Source organism: Borostomias antarcticus, assembly GCF_949987555.1.
Source record: "Borostomias antarcticus genome assembly, chromosome: 3".
NCBI classification, from domain to species: domain Eukaryota; kingdom Metazoa; phylum Chordata; class Actinopteri; order Stomiiformes; family Stomiidae; genus Borostomias; species Borostomias antarcticus.
Window position 1 is genome coordinate 35,766,180 of NC_140236.1, and position 17,407 is coordinate 35,783,586.

General features: G+C 48.8%; 3 protein-coding genes across 3 annotated transcripts in view; 1 reads left to right on the top strand and 2 right to left on the bottom strand.

The window, feature by feature from the left end:
- Positions 1-3,008, bottom strand: part of plvapb (plasmalemma vesicle associated protein b) — a gene marked incomplete at its 5' end in the record, with an annotated part of 3,322 nt that extends 314 nt beyond the window's left edge. The window contains 5 exons of the mRNA XM_084436170.1: positions 665-790; positions 1,125-1,274; positions 1,402-1,823; positions 2,197-2,293; positions 2,619-3,008. Coding sequence (XP_084292296.1) covers positions 665-790; positions 1,125-1,274; positions 1,402-1,823; positions 2,197-2,293; positions 2,619-3,008 — 1,185 coding nt within the window. The remainder of the gene's footprint in view (positions 1-664; positions 791-1,124; positions 1,275-1,401; positions 1,824-2,196; positions 2,294-2,618) is intronic.
- Positions 3,009-4,666: 1,658 nt separating this feature from the next.
- babam1 (BRISC and BRCA1 A complex member 1) lies at positions 4,667-8,644 on the bottom strand. The gene is made up of 8 exons (XM_084461642.1): positions 8,221-8,644; positions 7,983-8,041; positions 7,696-7,816; positions 7,530-7,608; positions 7,369-7,393; positions 7,121-7,250; positions 6,812-6,898; positions 4,667-5,888 (listed from the first exon to the last, which is right to left on the bottom strand). The coding sequence occupies exons 1-8, from the start codon at positions 8,635-8,637 to the stop codon at positions 5,688-5,690; spliced, it is 1,119 nt and encodes a 372-aa protein (XP_084317768.1). The 5' UTR covers positions 8,638-8,644; the 3' UTR covers positions 4,667-5,687.
- A 1,331-nt stretch (positions 8,645-9,975) lies between these two features.
- ushbp1 (Usher syndrome 1C binding protein 1) lies at positions 9,976-16,416 on the top strand (the record flags this gene model as incomplete). Its single annotated transcript, XM_084436172.1, has 14 exons — positions 9,976-9,981; positions 10,784-10,983; positions 11,134-11,228; positions 11,591-11,754; positions 11,944-12,153; positions 12,318-12,622; positions 12,776-12,916; positions 13,084-13,172; positions 13,264-13,399; positions 13,592-13,823; positions 14,203-14,361; positions 14,543-14,640; positions 15,881-16,003; positions 16,251-16,416. The coding sequence occupies 14 exons, from the start codon at positions 9,976-9,978 to the stop codon at positions 16,414-16,416; spliced, it is 2,124 nt and encodes a 707-aa protein (XP_084292298.1).
- Between the last annotated feature and the right edge of the window lie 991 nt (positions 16,417-17,407).

The following is a 17,407-nucleotide window of genomic DNA, read 5'->3' on the forward strand; positions in this document are numbered from 1 at the left end:
AACACAGAGACAGTACTCAAAACTAAACCATCTTTAGTTTCACTGACTCACACTGAAGGAAAAAGTGAAACGCAAGGCTTACTCTGAATCGGAATTCAACAAAATATTTCTCCCCGCTTCCTTCTCCTAACATTTCACTGTTATCTCATCTGACCGTTTCTTCCTGCCCTTGCCCTTTGAGATCTAATTTCTGCTGACCACACTTATCTCCTCACATCTGTACTGTCCCACACATACAATCAATGAGAACAAAGCACATTCCAGGTCAAGGGTCATCCAGTACCTTGCGTACTAGAGCTGTAAGGACAGTACCTAGAGTAACCCCGGTGGACACAGCGCGCAGTTCACAGCTGTGTTGGGAATCGCTCCCTCGTTCTCTCACTCCCTACTCCCTATATAGGGTTCACCATGTAGTGAACTACCTAGGGAACGGAGAAAATGTAGGGTACATGCACTGTTCCCTGCAAATCAAGGTGAATTGTGGGTAATAAATAGTGCACTATATAGGGAACGAAAATTCCGTGGAGAATTCGGACACTACAAACAAAATGGCTGACGCCCTATATAGTGCACTATCTAGTGAATAGGGAGCGATTCCGAACACAGCTCACAACTCGGTTGAATAGACCAATGAGAAGACGGGGTTCGTGAACACGAGCCGTACCTTGGAGTTGCAGCTGGCCTGGGCGGCGGTCAGTGTCTGGACCTCTAACTCTACCAGAGCCAGACGCTCCAGCTGTAGCTTCTTCTCCCCTCTCAAGTGGTTCTGCTCCTTCAGCAGCGTCTCCACCTGAGGTCAATCAATCAATCAATCAATCAATCAATTAATCAATTAATCAATCAATCAATCAAAGCTTTATTTGTATAGCGCATTTCATACCCAGAGGCAACACAATGCGCTCTACAGAGAACAAGGGTGACACAGTGCTCCATGAACCAGCCCGCTGATCAAGTCTAAACGGATTATAAACTAATGGACTTTTTTGCAACTCACCTATTCAGCAGTTGTTTCAACGTTCATTGCATAAAGATATTGGTTCGAACCACAGACGATCCACTACAAATCCCTCAGTTTAGATCAGATGATCGCACACCCAGACCAGCAGTCTGACAGACACACACACCTGTCGGTCGTGGCTCTGCTGGCTCTCCTGCAGCAGTCTGCTGCCTTCGGCCGCCGTCACACTGCGGTTGTGGATGCACTGCTGGAGGTCGGAGGTCAGTTGGGTGTTCTGGACCTCCAGGCTGCTGGACTGGCCCTGGATGTAGGCTACCTGGAGGTCAAGAGAGGAGGTGGTGTTAGAACAAAAGAGGATCTCTCCTGAAGATGTTTTACGTACAGATAATGAAGGAGAGAGACAATCCAATACATGGATACACATCCACACAAGCATACTGTACCTTGTCCCCCACGTTGTTCAGGTAGCGCTGGAACTTGTCCTCCACCTCCTTGGACAGGCTGGTGCAGCTGGTGCGGATCTTCTCCATCTGTTCCTGCTGCTTGTCACAGGTGAGGAGAAAGGTCAGGGAGTGGGGGAACATGGTGTCGATCCTGGACAGGAAGCCACTGGTCACCGTCTGGATCCCCTCCAAAGATTTGGCAAAGTCCTCCTTGCACTTCTTGGTATAGGTGGTGAGCTGCTCCTTGAGCATGACGTTCTCTCTCCTCAGGGTGATGGTCATGAGGTGATGGGCGTCGCGGTCTTTGATGGCGTTGTCCCGCTCGATCCGGATGTACGCGACCATCTGGGTGAAGTTGGCCTCCACCAACTTGATCATGGCTTCCCGCTGAGCATTCAGGCTCTGGAGAGTTTTCAGCTCACCTGGGGAAAAGGGTGTGTTCTACAGTTATATCAAACTAGGTAATGTACACTGTACATTGTATGAATGTTGTAATGACAGAGGTCGATCACTGGAGAGGTGTGCTCCATGTGGACTGTACATTGTCTTGTTTTTATTCTGGATCTTATGACTTTGTACTTGATTTTATCATGTTCCTATTTTGTATGTGTTTTTTATTGTAATCGGGGCGGCATTGAAAAAGAGAGCTTGCTCTCAATTGTCTGCCTTGAATAAATAAAGGTTTCAATTCATTTCAATTCAATCACTCAGACACTTGAACAAAATATACACAGTAGAAATTAACTACGGAGAAGTCATAAATAACACGTTAGAAGTGAAAAGAGTGTTTAGTACTATTTGTATTGATGACCGGCTGCTGGACAGGGGTTGTAGGACACTGCACCGGCGTCGAGCGGGTCATCGCCTGCTTTTTCTCTGCTTCACACTGGCCCTGGGATGGAAGACGTGAAGGTTTTGATCAAAGGCTTCCATAGTGAAAATATTAAACATGATTCAAGCTCCATTTCATCTTGCATCAATTGAAGAAAATCAACATGAGCTTTTTAAGGCATTTTTTAGGCTTATCATAACAGACATCTAAGTAAACATTTTTCAACCATGGTGAAAATGTCATTGCTTTTACAATTTCTAATACTCATTTGCCAAAATCAATTAATCTTTTCTCAGTCAATGTTATGATGATCCCCAGTTGCCCACACTAAAACATCTTTCCAAAAACACTCTTTAGCATGCTGTAGTCATGTGGAGCCGCTCACCAATCTCAGCAGCAGACCCTTGGTGGTGGCGGCCGAGGTATTGGCTGCTTTTTTAAGATCCAGCACTTCTTTCTCCAGCGCCGCCTTCTCGGCCGTGCGAGTGCCCAGCGTGCCGGTCAGCTCGCCTTTCTCCTTCCTCAGCTTAATGTTGTTCTCGCTCAGCCTGTTGAAGCTCTGCTCCAGCTCCTTCACGCGCTTCTCCTCGGCCGACTTCTCCGGCTGCCCGTACACCAGGAACAGCACCAGGCTGACGATGATGAGCGACTGGATCAGGGAGGAGAAGAAGAAGACTATCCTCATGTAGTAGCCGCAGCTCTTCCCTGTAGGCCTGTGGACGTCCCTGGCCTCCAAGCCAAACCTGGCCCGGGAATAGCTGCTGCTGGTGTACATCGCTGAAGGAGGATGGAGGGGTAAGTGGGGCTGGAGACTACGGCAGGATTCTTTCGTGTCTCTGAGGTGAGTTTCCTGAAACACTCCTCTCCTTTCTCCCTGAAAAGACGCTGAGGTGACCACTGCCTGGCTGAAGTTCAGTCAAATCTCCCAGCTGTGCCCAGCAAGCGGTGCTGTCCTACAGTGGGACTACTGCGGAGAAAGGAATGGCATGTGTGGATGTAAACAGTGACCCGAGGTGTGAAGGAGGGACCGTGTTTATAAACGCTGAGGCACACTTCCTATGTGGCCACTCCTTCCTGCCACTACCGCCCCCCTCCCCCCGTCCCCCGTACCTGCCCTGGTCACAGCGCCAGCCCGCTCCCGAGGTTATCATAACTTCACCCAAAGGTCACCGAGAACGTCTGCCATCACTTTCACATAGTTAGCACTCATCAGTCCAACTCCAACTGTCACAGGCCAAACAGAGGGGACATTTTTTGGACAAACGTGCAGTTGCAGGATGTGGACACAGCTGGATTAAAAAAGATATGTCCTTATTTTTATCCTTTCAAATGGGGAAAAATATTGAAATGTCACTACTTGTCACAGACTTGGCATGCGTTCTAACAGACAACTATCATACTCCGACTAGAACAACTCCAGATCTTGGGGTCCCATCAGACCTGGATTATATGTGATAGGCTAGGTCTCATTTGGACAATCAAAAAAATAGTGGAACTACACTACGAACAAAACAAGCCACCTGTCTTTTCTAATGAAAACAGTAATGACAGCCCTGAGGAAATGTCCGACTTCGGATAGAACGGCCAAAACCGAGCAAAACGCCAAATTCCTCATCACATTCCACAGTCGCGGACGAACAATGTAATCCACGCATGTGACCCCATATCCTGCCCTGACCCACACGGGAAGGACCAATCGCAGCGTAGGAGTGCAAAGGACAACAATGGAGACCTGTCATCCTTTTAGGACGAGGGAATAACAAATATCCCCCCACAGCACAGGAGACGACGGCCACGTTTGATCCCCCACACGGTTGTTCGTGGCGATGACGTAAGGAGCTGCTGGCTCTGTCTGGGAGGGGTGTGAAAGGGGAAGGGTCCAGAGAGCCAGGGGTTTTCCGGCCCACCATTGTCTCCCTGCCAACCCGTCCTCACTAGATAACCTAATTTATGGTGCTATTTCAAAGTGACAGAAAATGAATAAGTGTCAGGAGTCTTGGCCGAGCTCTGATAAACTTCTAAGTAAAAAAACAGGAAATTTATACCCTGAAGGCCAAGATAAAGACTCTCATTAAGATATATTATCTTATCCAGGTCTACAAAGCAGTTAACAAATACAATTGAGGGACTTAAGTAAAGATTAAACAATGTTTTCATCTCATTGCAAATTGCTCGGTAGCTGGCCGCAATCTCACATAATTGGACATTTCTAACAAATGGCCTATAGATTTGCAGTCACAGGGTTTATGTCGGAGTGATCAGGCTGAAAGAAGACATATTGTTTATGAACAAACTGAGTACAGTGGGTACTTATTCTACAGTATTTATTCTTGAATACTCTTATTCAGCTGCTATCAGACACGGGCTGTTCAGATGAAACACGGTGCTCGCTGGCTTTACATACAGTCCAAGCTCTTTCCTACTGCCTTCAAGTCCACGCAGTGACACCAGCAACTCTCTAGGACCTATACTGCCCCCTGATGGCCAACCTGGGAAGCACAGAAGAGACCAAGATGACATCAGAGACGAAACATTCATCTTTCAATCAACAGCAACAGCATTTAAATGCACAAGTCAATTTAGCGTGCTTCTAGTGCAGTGGGTACTATTAAATGCCATGTTTTCATGATTCAACTTATCAGCCCCTTAGCAATCATTGTCAAAGAAAGTAGCTAATCTAGCCCCTCCACACCTGGACTGTAATTATTTCAGCATCTCAGTAACAAACAGTGAAAAAACTGTGATTAGAAAACAAGCAGTTACCCCCCCCAAAAAAATACAATTAACATAACAGGAAACTTTGAAGCATGAACAACCTATTTGACAAGGCAAACCCATAAAACCATGAAGGTATAATAAAATGGATCATAGTTTACAGTGAGTGAACACGTTTACAGTTTACTTCCCAACCTCATAAAACCTTCCCAGAACCTTGTTTGTGATACAGTATGGTAAGTACTAGATTTCAAAGCCATGCAATTAGGTCCCAGCTATCAGCACTTTGCCTTCACAACTTCATTCTTGAAGAGTGCTTTTTGGAAAACACAGCCCCCAGATTTTAAACAAATAATGGGATACATTCTTTCCAAAGTCCCACGTTCATCTTCGTCCATTGTCAGCTTGGTTAGGTATCTTATTTTGTAGTCCAGTTAGACCAGTGTTCACTACTCACAAACCCTGGTTGTGGAGAAAGCCAGTGTGTGCAGGCCTCTTTTCCTAGCTCAGCACTAACACATCCAATTCATGTTCATGACACATGAGGGCAGAAGGGAGAGGGCTGGGACTAAGTCCTGGACAGGGCTGGGACTAAGTCCTGGACAGGGCTGGACCTCTCCAGAAGAAGGCTTCTGAAAATACTCCATTTAACTTGATCAGCTTAAGTGAGATGTACCAGTGCAGGGCTGGGACCCAGTCCCCCCCCCCCAGGAGTGTGGTGCTCCAGGGCTGACCAGGGTTAGACGGTGGCCTCTATGTCCTGGGGTTCGTCCCCCTCCAGCAGGCTGTAGGAGGCGTGGCTCTGGAAGGGCCTCTGTAAGGGGTGGGACAGCAGCTTGGCCATGCAGTTGTGCAGCTCGATGGCGGGTCCACTCAGGGACACCTCAAAGCGGTAGCACATGCCCTTAGAGTCCAGGTTACAGAAGGATGTGTAGATGTCCTGGAGGAAAAAAAACACACAGGGACATGTGAGATATGGAAGCGCAGGATAGAAGGATAGGGCTGCACAATTAATCGTGAATGAATCGAAATCGCGATTATGACCTCCGCGATTAACTAATCGCAAAAGGCCGCAATTAATGTGATTAATAATTTTGAATTGAGTGTGCTAGGACTACACGGACGAATCACAGGCGCTTATGCTGTCTGACCAATCACATGCGTTCCCGCTGAGTGGTTATGAAAAAGATGATGTCGCTCAAGCCCAGCAGGTCATATACAAACTGTGCAGAGCTAAAGCTATTACTTTGAAATATTAATCGCAATTATTAATCGCAATTACCATTTTGAAGCAAATAATCGCAATTATTATCTTTTGTCATAATCGTGCAGCCCTAGCAGGAGACTGCATTTCCTCTACAACTAAAGATTGAGAATACATATCATGAAGCATGTCAATGTCAACAAGACTGGTTTCCCCTCTCTCTCTGTTCCACACACTCATCCCTCCACTTACCCTCCAGCTGCTCTCATCCCCCTGCTCCTCCACTTACCCTCCAGCTGCTCTCATCCCCCTGCTCCTCCACTTACCCTCCAGCTGCTCTCATCCCCCTGCTCCTCCACTTACCCTCCAGCTGCTCTCATCCCCCTGCTCCTCCACTCACCCTCCAGCTGCTCTCATCCCCCTGCTCCTCCACTCACCCTCCAGCTGCTCTCATCCCCCTGCTCCTCCACTTACCCTCCAGCTGCTCTCATCCGCCTGCTCCTCCACTTACCCTCCAGCTGCTCTCATCCCCCTGCTCCTCCACTCACCCTCCAGCTGCCCTCATCCCCCTGCTCCTCCACTTACCCTCCAGCTGCTCTCATCCCCCTGCTCCTCCACTCACCCTCCAGCTGCTCTCATCCCCCTGCTCCTCCACTTACCCTCCAGCTGCTCTCATCCGCCTGCTCCTCGGCCCCGTTGTGGAGGTAAACCACATCAAAGAAGAAGTACGGAGACTGCAGCATCTTCTGTTGGGAGGCGAAAAGATAATTGAGCGTCTACTGTTCTGCACATCAACATGGGACTCCGGCTCGACATAGACCGTGCATTCAGAGAATAGTAATTAAGCGCACTGTGTATGAAATGCGCTGTACAAATAAAGTTTTGATTTGAAGAGTGAGCGGTAGGCAGTTGATGCCAGGGGGGTCAGTGCGTGACAGGTGGGTGGATGGGTTGAGTGTGGCTCTTACGCTGACGGCCTCTGAAGGGTTAAACTGCAGCTGGCCTGCGTGTCGGCTGTAGATGAGGAGGGTCCGCACCACATACGGAGGGGGGATGGTTTGGACGTTTTCCATCAGGGGCAGGTCTATCTTCTGACGGCTACAGGGAGGACAGAGAGAGGCACATAAGGACCGGCGCATGTCCTTATTGCTGATCCTCCACAGGTAGCCGTTTTACTAATAAAAGCTATGGGAGGTGGATATGTTCAGTTACTTACATAACATTGAGGAGATCCTCCAAATCTGGCACAGGAACGTTAAAGAGAGAACATCTTGCAGCTTAATAAAACGTCTGTTTCCAGAAGTTTGTTCTGACACAATTCGAAAATCTATATCTTAGAATTCTGTTTACGCAGTCCAGCTCACAGAGGAAGGATACTGAAGGTTTCACACACGTTGGTCTCCAGGTCATAAAGACAGCTGCACAACTCCCGAGGGTCAGAGGTGAAGCCTGACAGCTGAAAAACACACGCACACAAAGCTGTGTTTAACATGAAGGGAACATGAGCCCCGCCATAGAGATGTAGACCTCCATTTGCACTTACCCACAATGCATCATCATTGACAACAACCAGAGCAAACTCGTGGCGCTTATCAATCTTATGCTTTGTTCTGACAAACATCTCAATCATCTTCTGAGATATATTAAGCGCGTTGGTTTTAGACCTGGAGAAAAACAAGAAAATGAGACGTTAAACCACAAACTGTCTCAAAGTAAATGATAGGAAGGAACAGTGGTGTAATGATGCACTCACCTTGTCTCATTTCCTTAAACTACACTAAATAAACTAAGGATTTAAGGAACAATTGAGATGCATCCTAAAAGTCTTACCCGTTGAAGGATTCCAGCTTCTGTGAGGACATCTCTTCAGACAGATCCAGACAGATAATCTATTGTGATAAAAAAAAAAAGATTACCAAGAGCCTGAGTGACAGCGTGTTGCGAACCTTTAATTAATTTCAAATTGGATAAAGCAATCAAGCTCTCAGGCAACTCAATACCCTCACTCAAACTCAATTCCTCACTCAAATAGCCTTTGACATCATTAGGTATACAGATAATCACCCACCACTTTTTCTGGACAGTTGACACGAGGAACTCTCAGCTGGAACTCTGCCGTCGGGTTGAGGGGGGGTGTCAGTGGGGGTTGTTGCTGGGGGGGTTTAGACCTGTCCTTGGCAACAGCAGGCGTTGGGGTTGGCGCTGTAGCGGTGGCAGTTGCTGTGGCTGTAGGGGCAGCAGCCTGGACCGAGGTGGCAATAACAGTGGTGGTGGTGGAGATGGGCGGGCTGTCACTGGTGGAGGCCTCCCCCTCACCCTCCACACGGCTGCCCACTGCAGGCTGGGGGGTGTTGGCACTGCCCCCACCGAGGCTACCAGTGCTGCTACGACGGTCCTCCGCGCCCTCGGGGTTGGAGCGAGTCCGAGGCCTCAGCTCCACCAATCGCTCCTCTCCGTCTGCTGGACCGGACTCTGGGGTCTCCATGAGGGCCACAGGTGGCTGGGGACATGGTTGGTTTAGTGGATGGGGACATGGTTGGTTTAGTGGATGGGGACATGGTTGGTTTAGTGGATGGGGACATGGTTGGTTTAGTGGATGGGGACATGGTTGGTTTAGTGGATGGGGACATGGTTGGTTTAGTGGATGGGGACATGGTTGGTTTAGTGGATGGGGACATGGTTGGTTGAGCGGATGCCATGTGACTTTGTGAAACAACTTTCTTTACGCCAACAGCGTCATTTTTCCCCCCAACCAACTTCTGCCATAACCACGCCCCCGCGTGTTTTCATTGGACAACCCTAACCCTAACCCTAACCCAATGAAAACTCGCGGGGGCGTGGTTATGGCAGAAGTTGGTTGGGGGAAAAAATCACGCTAGCCAACAACATAGCAATAGTGCAGAGAATAGCAACATGTAAAACATTAAAAATTAGCTAAATTGCTGTAATTATGTTATCACAACAACATATCGAACATTAATTTCAACACAGAAAAGTGAGGGAGCAAGCTAACGTTGGCTAGCTAGTTTACGGCTGTCGCAAACCAGTTTAACTAAGTTAGCACTAGCTAGCTAACGTTGGCTATATAATAGCTATATTCCGAGGATATCACAGCTATAGCTACATCTGAGAGCACATTTATGATTTACTTTAAGGTTGAAATGAAGCACCTCACTTACATATTTCAACAAAGACGTCCGTTATGTTCCAAAAGCGTAAAAGAAATACACACGTTAGCTATCTAACTGTATCGGTCGTTTAGTCATTCGTTTCTGTTTGTCTTCCTGATCGGAAGTACGTAGACCGTTTCGTGTAAGGAATTGTGGGTAATGTAGTTCAGTATATTTTTAGGAACATAAGGTTGATAGATGAGTTTTCGAAGATCTGTGTCTGTTCTCTTTTTGATGTAGGCTAGAGTATTTGGTTTTGGTGAAGTATATAATCATGTTCTTGGAATGAAAGCGAACTAGGTTAAAGCAGGACAGAAAGGAAGATGAGCCATCTAGAGGCAGAGCGAGGGTGTGTTTTGGGAGGCTGAGAGAGAGAGGGAGGGAGAGAGAGAGAGAGAGAGAGAGAGAGAGAGAGAGAGAGAGAGAGGGGTGGGGGGTGAGGGGACCAAACAGTTCTTAGTTGGACAGGCAGCACACAGGCAGAGGGGTTAACAGAGACTGAGGAATTATTGGAAGGTATAATTATACAAAACAACAGGATAGCAGAAGGCTAACTGCAACACAGCGCACAGTTCCTCACATGTTTAATGGCAGTCAGTGGGCAGAAGAAATAGGATATTTCTATTAAAGCCCTATCACATACCCTCAAAGCTATGGAGGTAAGTCATCTTGTCAGCTAAGAGCATGTATTTGTTCAGCATGCATTCTTTCAGGCTTGAAATTGGAGGACTAGTCTACAGATCAAAACACTTGTCCTCCAGTAGCTAATGTCCATTCTTGGCTTACACAAAATCTGAAGGTACTGTATCTAGTGCACTGTCTAATTTAATAGCTGAGTATAACTTGTTGTAGGCCTATGGCATATCTAACTCAAGTCTTTTTTGTCTTTAATTGGGTGCTTCTGGCATCAAAAATGTGCACGTCTGGTGTCTTCAAGCACTCTGACTACCTGTCTCAGCTATTTCATAGTCACACTACAAATACATGTTTACAACTACAACTTGTTTGTGTGACTGTATCTGTAAGCTTGATATCACTCTTTGACCCTCCCGGTTACCAATCTCGTACAGTGTGGTATGATAGCAATAGTCTGATGTCCTCCATACTGTGATTAAAAACACATTTGACTCTTCAATGACACAGCATCTGAATCAGAACGGACAAATTGTGAAAGTGCCATGTTGTTTTCAGTTTGTCATTAGATGCGTTTGGGCTGAAACAAACTGTTTCTAAGCAGGAAGTGACTCTCAGGATGTTTCTGTTTCCTCCTTTTCCGCTGCTCAAAACAATGGCTGTTAAAAAGAGCAACCATGGCCTCCATGTCATCCAAAACAACATGTCTGTTCTAATTGAGATTCAATGCAAACGTTCCAACATAACCTGCCCTTTTCACAACACACAATTGAGTTAATGATAAAACTGTTGTTATGGATCTGATAAAAGTCCACTATTTGTGTATAGGATTCCAAGCAGAGTGGATCTGACAGCCTGAATGGCAGATCAAGGGGAGAGGAGAGGACTCTGGGTACTAAGGTGTGGTCAGCTGTCCTGGAGCCCGAGCCCTCCCCAGCAGAGCTGGCCCAGTGTGAGGCTGAGGTGGGCACACTGCTCAACATCATAGCTGAGCTCAACAGGAAGATGGGAGCGTTACAGGCACCGCGGTAAGAGCCGTAATAGTGTGGCAGAACCGGCTCCAATGTGAGATCGTTGTTGTTAAAGGGATAGTTCACCCCAAATTGGGCAAGTGTTTAATTGCTTTTAAATGTAATTATACTAAGTGGATTGAACCTCTCTAATTCCCTCCTCTTCAGCGATCCAGACGACTCTAAACCAGCGAGACCAGCTCTCCCTCTGGCTCCAGAATATCCGGCCAGTTCACCCTCCAGCTGCAGCACAGCTGAGAGAGGTTGGCATCGCCCTCATGGCATCAGTTCACCATTCAAAGCACATCAATCTTTAAAACCTGTACTTTGTGGTATTGTGCTCCTTTTTTGGTTACAATGCATGGCCAAAAAAAATCTAGTTTGTGTCCAAAAGAACAACCACTGTATTATTTCATCATGGTTTGCTACGTCAAGAAGGCCTATTTCCCAGAATCTCTTTTAGAAACAACAGCAATGAGAGCAAATAACCCAAAGCTCATTCGTTTGTATGTTGCTGAACAGTAAAGGAAAAATGGGAAAAAGCTATCTCTCTAGCTGATCCTTGTTTAGCGTATTCACATGCAACCCCACGAGTTTAAGGTGTAATCTTACCATTGTCCCCCAGGGGGCAGTGGTGAAGTCTGGTCGGAGCTCCAGGGCGTTCTGTCTGGACTGGAGGCCTCCGTCAACAGTAGGAGGACCTGGGCTCTCCCACACACGGCCTATGACCAGGACAAACAGACAGAGCACCTGACTGCAGCCCGGGAGAGCTGGGTACAAGTCACACAGGTGAGACACGATGCCGAGGTGGCATACAGGGGTGCAATATCCTTTACTACTTTTCTTAATAGATTTCATAATATTGGGGTCCCCATGTCCACCATAGGAAACACAATGCCAGTGAAGTATCCTCAGGTAAAACTAATGACTGCCTACATCTCTACCACTGAGTGTGGTTTTCAAACTCTTGTGTGTCAGGTTCTAGAGGAAATGGAGAGAGAGTTTGGGATCTCCTACCCATCCGGGCTGCCCCCCGAGGAACGCCAGCGGTATCAGAAGGACATCCTGGCACTTCACCAACGGAACTGCGCCCTCCGGAGCACCCTGCAGGAGCGACAGCAGGAACTGGAGGGGGCAAAGATCTCTTCGGGCGAGATGGAGGAGGAGAAGAACAAGCTACAGGAGAAGGTTGGTGCATATTTAGATGTCACGACTGTGTGCCCTATCCGTGGTGGATCCTCGTGGTATTAAGTGAACGGTTTTAGAATGGCGTGCAAAATGTCTAGGCACGTCTAGCGTTAGCTTCTTCTACCTTAGCCACATCTAGCGTTAGCTTCTTCTATCTGTTCCAGCTGCTGGGCCTCCATAGAGTCTGGCGATCTGTAGGCAGCCTCTCCCCTCCCTGCAGCCCCTCAGAGAGCTCTGGCAGCGGGGCGCTGAGTCCAGGCTGGGCCTCCCCTCCCTTCCCTGGCTCTCCTCTGCTTCTCAGGCGACCCGCTGGGGCGTTCCCAGCCCTGTCCACTGGAGGGGACAGCTCCCCATCGGGCTCCCCCTGCCTCGGTAGAGCCTCCCGGGGCAGCACCCGTCCCAGCCCCTGCCCCAGCCCCTGCCCCAGCCCCTGCCCCAGCCTGGAGAGTGAGACAGAGAGACTGCAGAGGTAAGACCGGGGGGCGGCAAGGAGATTTCTTTGAAACCGACCCTGTGTTTTCAGTTTGGCTCCATCTATGCGCATAGACAGGGACCCACACCGCTAACTGGTTTGGCCCCTGACTGGTTTAGGCTACATCCTCTCCCTCCCTGTGACTACCAGGTGCATAGAGAGACTGAAAGCCAGGAACGAGCGTCTGACCACGGCTCTGGAGAGGAGGAAGGGCGAATCTGAGGAGATGAGCATGACTCTCAGCAGACACGAGGCGGACGGCTCAGCTCTGGAAATGGCTCTTAGAGACTGGTACACACACACACGCAAACACACTCTCACACATACCCGGCGCATGCATCCACAGACGCACAAAGAAAGACATCTGTAAGATATTTATTTTCTACCGCATGCTCTTGTAGTTTCTACCATGTGTTCATCTCAAATGTGATGCTGTCGTTGACCCTCTTGATTGACAGCGAGGAGTGCGAGGAGACCTACAGTGAGTTATTATCACTTTACGAGGCAAGCAAGCAACAGGGCATACCACTCTGGAGAGACACAGCAGGTGCTTAACTTACACTCCTCAGTCTCACATACACACACGCACGCACACGCACGCACGCACACACATATTCACCCCACGTTCTTGTTCCCAGAGTCAGTCAAGGACAGAGAGCCGCCTAGCAGTCCCAGACCACAGCTCAGGAGCCAGAGCACTGAGGAGCTGTCAACCTCCTTCTCAACACCAGGGGGCGCTGTGGAACGAGAAACCCACGAGCAGACCAGCCTGAGGTCGACATCCTTCACCACACATATCTAAAATCCGATTACAGCTCAACCCCAATCTGATCAGACACTGAATTGAAAATTATCCCTCTCAAATAACCTCCTCTCAAGTTTCAACGTTTTTTTTTTCTTCCCTCAGCTGCTTTTAAAGATTTCTTATCGTCTTTTGCACCTCCTCACCCCTCTATCACTCTACAGGGCGGCGGAGATAGAGGGGAGCGTGGCGGCTCTCCGTGAGCAGATTGAGTGTCTGAAGCAGAACCGTGCCGCTGTGTGTGTCCCCAAACCCGGGCCCGGGGGAGAGGGCAAGCTTAGCCCAGACACAGGCACCCTCGCTGGGCCCCGGGGCAAGGCGGCCAGGGACGGAGCCAGCCCTCACAACACCAAGAGGGAGAAGGCTGCTCTACTCTATGAGCTGGTCACTGTCAGGGTGGGTGCAGCCTATCGGTCATCCTCCCCTTACACACTTAGGATAGCTACGGCACAGCTGGTAGTGCTACGGCACAGCTGGTAGTGTGTAGTTTTTCTTTTTTTTTCATTAAAGTTTTTTATTCAAACATATTCGAACAGACAGTAATATTATTTTCAATTACAAGACATCCATAGGTCTATGAAAAGTGCACATGCTCAGGACAAGGCAAGCCAATAATAGGAAAGAAAAACAATAATAAATAATAGAACATTGCTAATACAATCCCAGCATTCTAATCAAACATCAATGCGCTCCAGAAATGCTGCAAACAACGAAACGGTCCCATGACCTCAGAAAGTTCTCATTCCCACTGTGGTGCATTTCTATTGGTTCCCAGGAAGAGATGTCCGAGCTGCGGGGGCTGATCCGACTGACGGAGAAGGAGCGCAGGTGTCTGGACTGGAGCCTGATGGCCCAGAAGGCCCAGGATGCAGCGGGGGCGCTGGTGGCGGAGAGCCTCCGTGAGGAGCTGGAGGATAGGAGGGCAGAGCAGCAGGTACGGTAGCTACAGCAGCTCCCTACTCGCTCACCACTGACCCCCTGACCCCTGCTGTTATCCAACGGCAACATGAGATCCAGCGGGTTTTCCTATGATACGGCGCAGGTCTGGACATGAGAACGGACGCATGCATCATTTCAAGAAGTAATATTGAATGTGTATCGGCGGTGTGTTTCAGAGGCTCGCTGAGACCGAGGCTAAGGTCGCTAGCGCCGGGGACATACCTGGACCTCGGAATCGGACCATACTGAGAGAGCTTCAGGCAGTCTTGCAAAGGTATAAACATCAATCAATCAAAGCTTTATTTGTATAGCGCATTTCATACCCAGAGGCAACACAATGCGCTTTACAGAGAACAAGGGAGGTGGGCATACGACCCACTCTCTACATATTCCAGAGGGAAGCAAAAAAACAGTTATCACCCGGGGGCCAGATAAGTGAGCTGTAAAAATTCTTCCCTGACCCCTCTCAACAAGGCGATCGAGCAAGCTCCTGGAGTATGTTTGTCTACTGGCTAAGAACATTTATGAAGCAATACATTACATTAAATTACATTTCAGAGTAAGAGAGGTTAAAAAGCATCATAGGAGAGAGAATATTCTACGGACATGCTACATCATCCACAGTAGACACAGGGGTATCTATCGGACTTCGGGAGGTCTGCTGGTGACAGTGGGGCATCCACTGGACCTGGTTAGAAGATAGGAGGGAGAGAGAGAGGCACTAGGGAGATGGAAGGCAGAGGGAAGGCAGAGCAGGGTTAATAGCACATAGAGCCATACAGACCACACAGATATTGAATATGCTCATCCAGACAATATCGGCCCCATTTTGGATAAATACTCACCAGGAGATTTGGGAGAAACCGGGACGAGTAAGGTAGCTGAAATACAACTGAAAAACGTGGTCGTTGGCTAGAGCATGTATAGTTTTGGTAGGGAAATGTATGGTGAGGGTTGTTCTGCATTTGTCCACCCACAAAGGCCATTCAGCTGATAATAATCAACCTGGCAGCCATGACAGGCATCTGTTGCCCTGCTATAGACTGTTGCTTAGGAACGCTATCAGTAATAAAGCAGACGGGATGTAAATTAGTCCTGGTTCTCTGCTGCTGGAGATTACTGGTAGGGGGGTGGTGGACCGAATCATCATACATGTATAGACAGTCCTAGGCATCTGATTGGAGGATGGGGGTGGGGTCTTTTATGTGGTGTAGCCTTGTTTTTGTTGTACCTCTGGCGACCTCTTTTCAGGCCCTAATCACTGATTTAACATGGCAGGTGTGGGTTAAAGTACGGTATACTGTGGTGATGGAGCATACGTTTGAACCTGTTGTTAGATTTGCGATCTCTTTTTTTGTTAGCTACAAAAGGAACGGGCATTCGAACATTGACTGCGAGGTAGATGACAAAAATATCACAATCGGGCGTCAGGGCCCCCTCTTTCCACCCTAGAACCTGAGCGCTGGATGTTCTCCTGATGTTCTCCTGATGTTGTCCTGATGTTCTCCTCGCAGGGAGCAGCTCCTGAAGAGGAGGATGTCGGCTGTGCGCGCCTCCCTGGACTCGGCCCTCTCCGACAGCGCCTCCCACAGGCGAGGCAGTGAGGAGCAGATGGCCCGACTAGCCCAGGCTCACTGGTACTTAACCTACTCCCATACCCACAAAACAGCTCTGTGACACTTCATAGAATATTCTATATGAGTCAATAGGATTTGCCGCCTGTTCTCTCTATTGCCGTACCGTACATCTGACCAGGGAGCTTAGCGAGAGGCTAAGATGATGAACTCAGTCAGTAATCTGGCCGAGCAGATGCTCTAGACTCTAGACTCTAGAGAGGCCGGGTGGGCGAGGCTGTAAATTAAAACTCTTGTGGCATTTTTACAGCAAAGCCGCCGGAACGTACCGCCACGCTCGCAGGAAGTACCGGGAGCAGCTGTGGAGGCTGGAGCGGCAGGCGGGGGCTATGTCGGAACGTCACATGACCCAGATAGGCGCCTTGCGGGCCACCCTGGAGGCGCTGGAGTGGAGGAGGGAGGAGACGGTTCTCTGAGTGTCTGCGGCTCGGCGCCTCGGACCGACGGCGGAATCTGTGAAGTGTTGACGTTAAAAGCGTCCACCCACTGAAAAAGACACGAGGGAACGCGCAGAAGGTCCCTCCTCGAGACGCTAGATCGCGCGTTTCGCTTCGACGGTCTTTCCGGAAAATATAACGTTTGTGCTTCAAGCAATGAATGTGCATGAGGAGATGCCCCAGAGGTCAAATGTCTTTTTCTCACACACCCCAACTCTATAAAAGCCTGCCCCGTCCACACCGTCAGGACAAAGAACAATAGAGGGGGATGGGGTGTCGGGACAATGGCCGATATGTGCACAAAATAGCTGGCTCGCCCATTTGTCTTGTTCTGCCTTGCACGACTACCTCTCTTTCCCTTCAATCCCTCTCTCTATCTATCCCTATCCCTCTCTCTCCATATCCCTCCCTCCCTCCCTCCCTGCCTCCCTGCACTGCCCTCGGCTGCAGCTGTGACCAGCGGTCAGGGGGTTAAGGCAAAGGTTGAGTGTCACACCCCCCAGGGTCACGGAGGGCCATGGCTGTTGTATTAGACTGTGAATGGAGGGTTCAGGAGGCCAGGCTAGGTGGTGATCCTCTGTCGCCCTGACTCCTGCCTGGGCGCGCCCTTTCCCGAGCAGAGGTCACTGGGGCAGGCCTGCCCACTCCACTACCCCTTCCCTGGCTCGTTATGAAAATTATGGTAATGGCCGCCGTTAGAGCAGATGATACGATTATCATTGCATTTCTCCTACTATCCCGTGTTCTGATCTTCCCTGCGCCCCCCCTGGATGGCTGTTTTCCTGAAACATGGAAACATTATTTACATTATTACCTTTAGTGTCGTCTTGAGGAAGAGGAGTGGGGATGGGGAGGAGTTCGCTCGTACATCCATGATGAAATGGTTGTTCAATATAAAGTGGATGTGGATGATGGTGACCGCCGGCTCCAGACAGGGATGTTCTCATTCTCATTCCCTGTCAAGTCATTG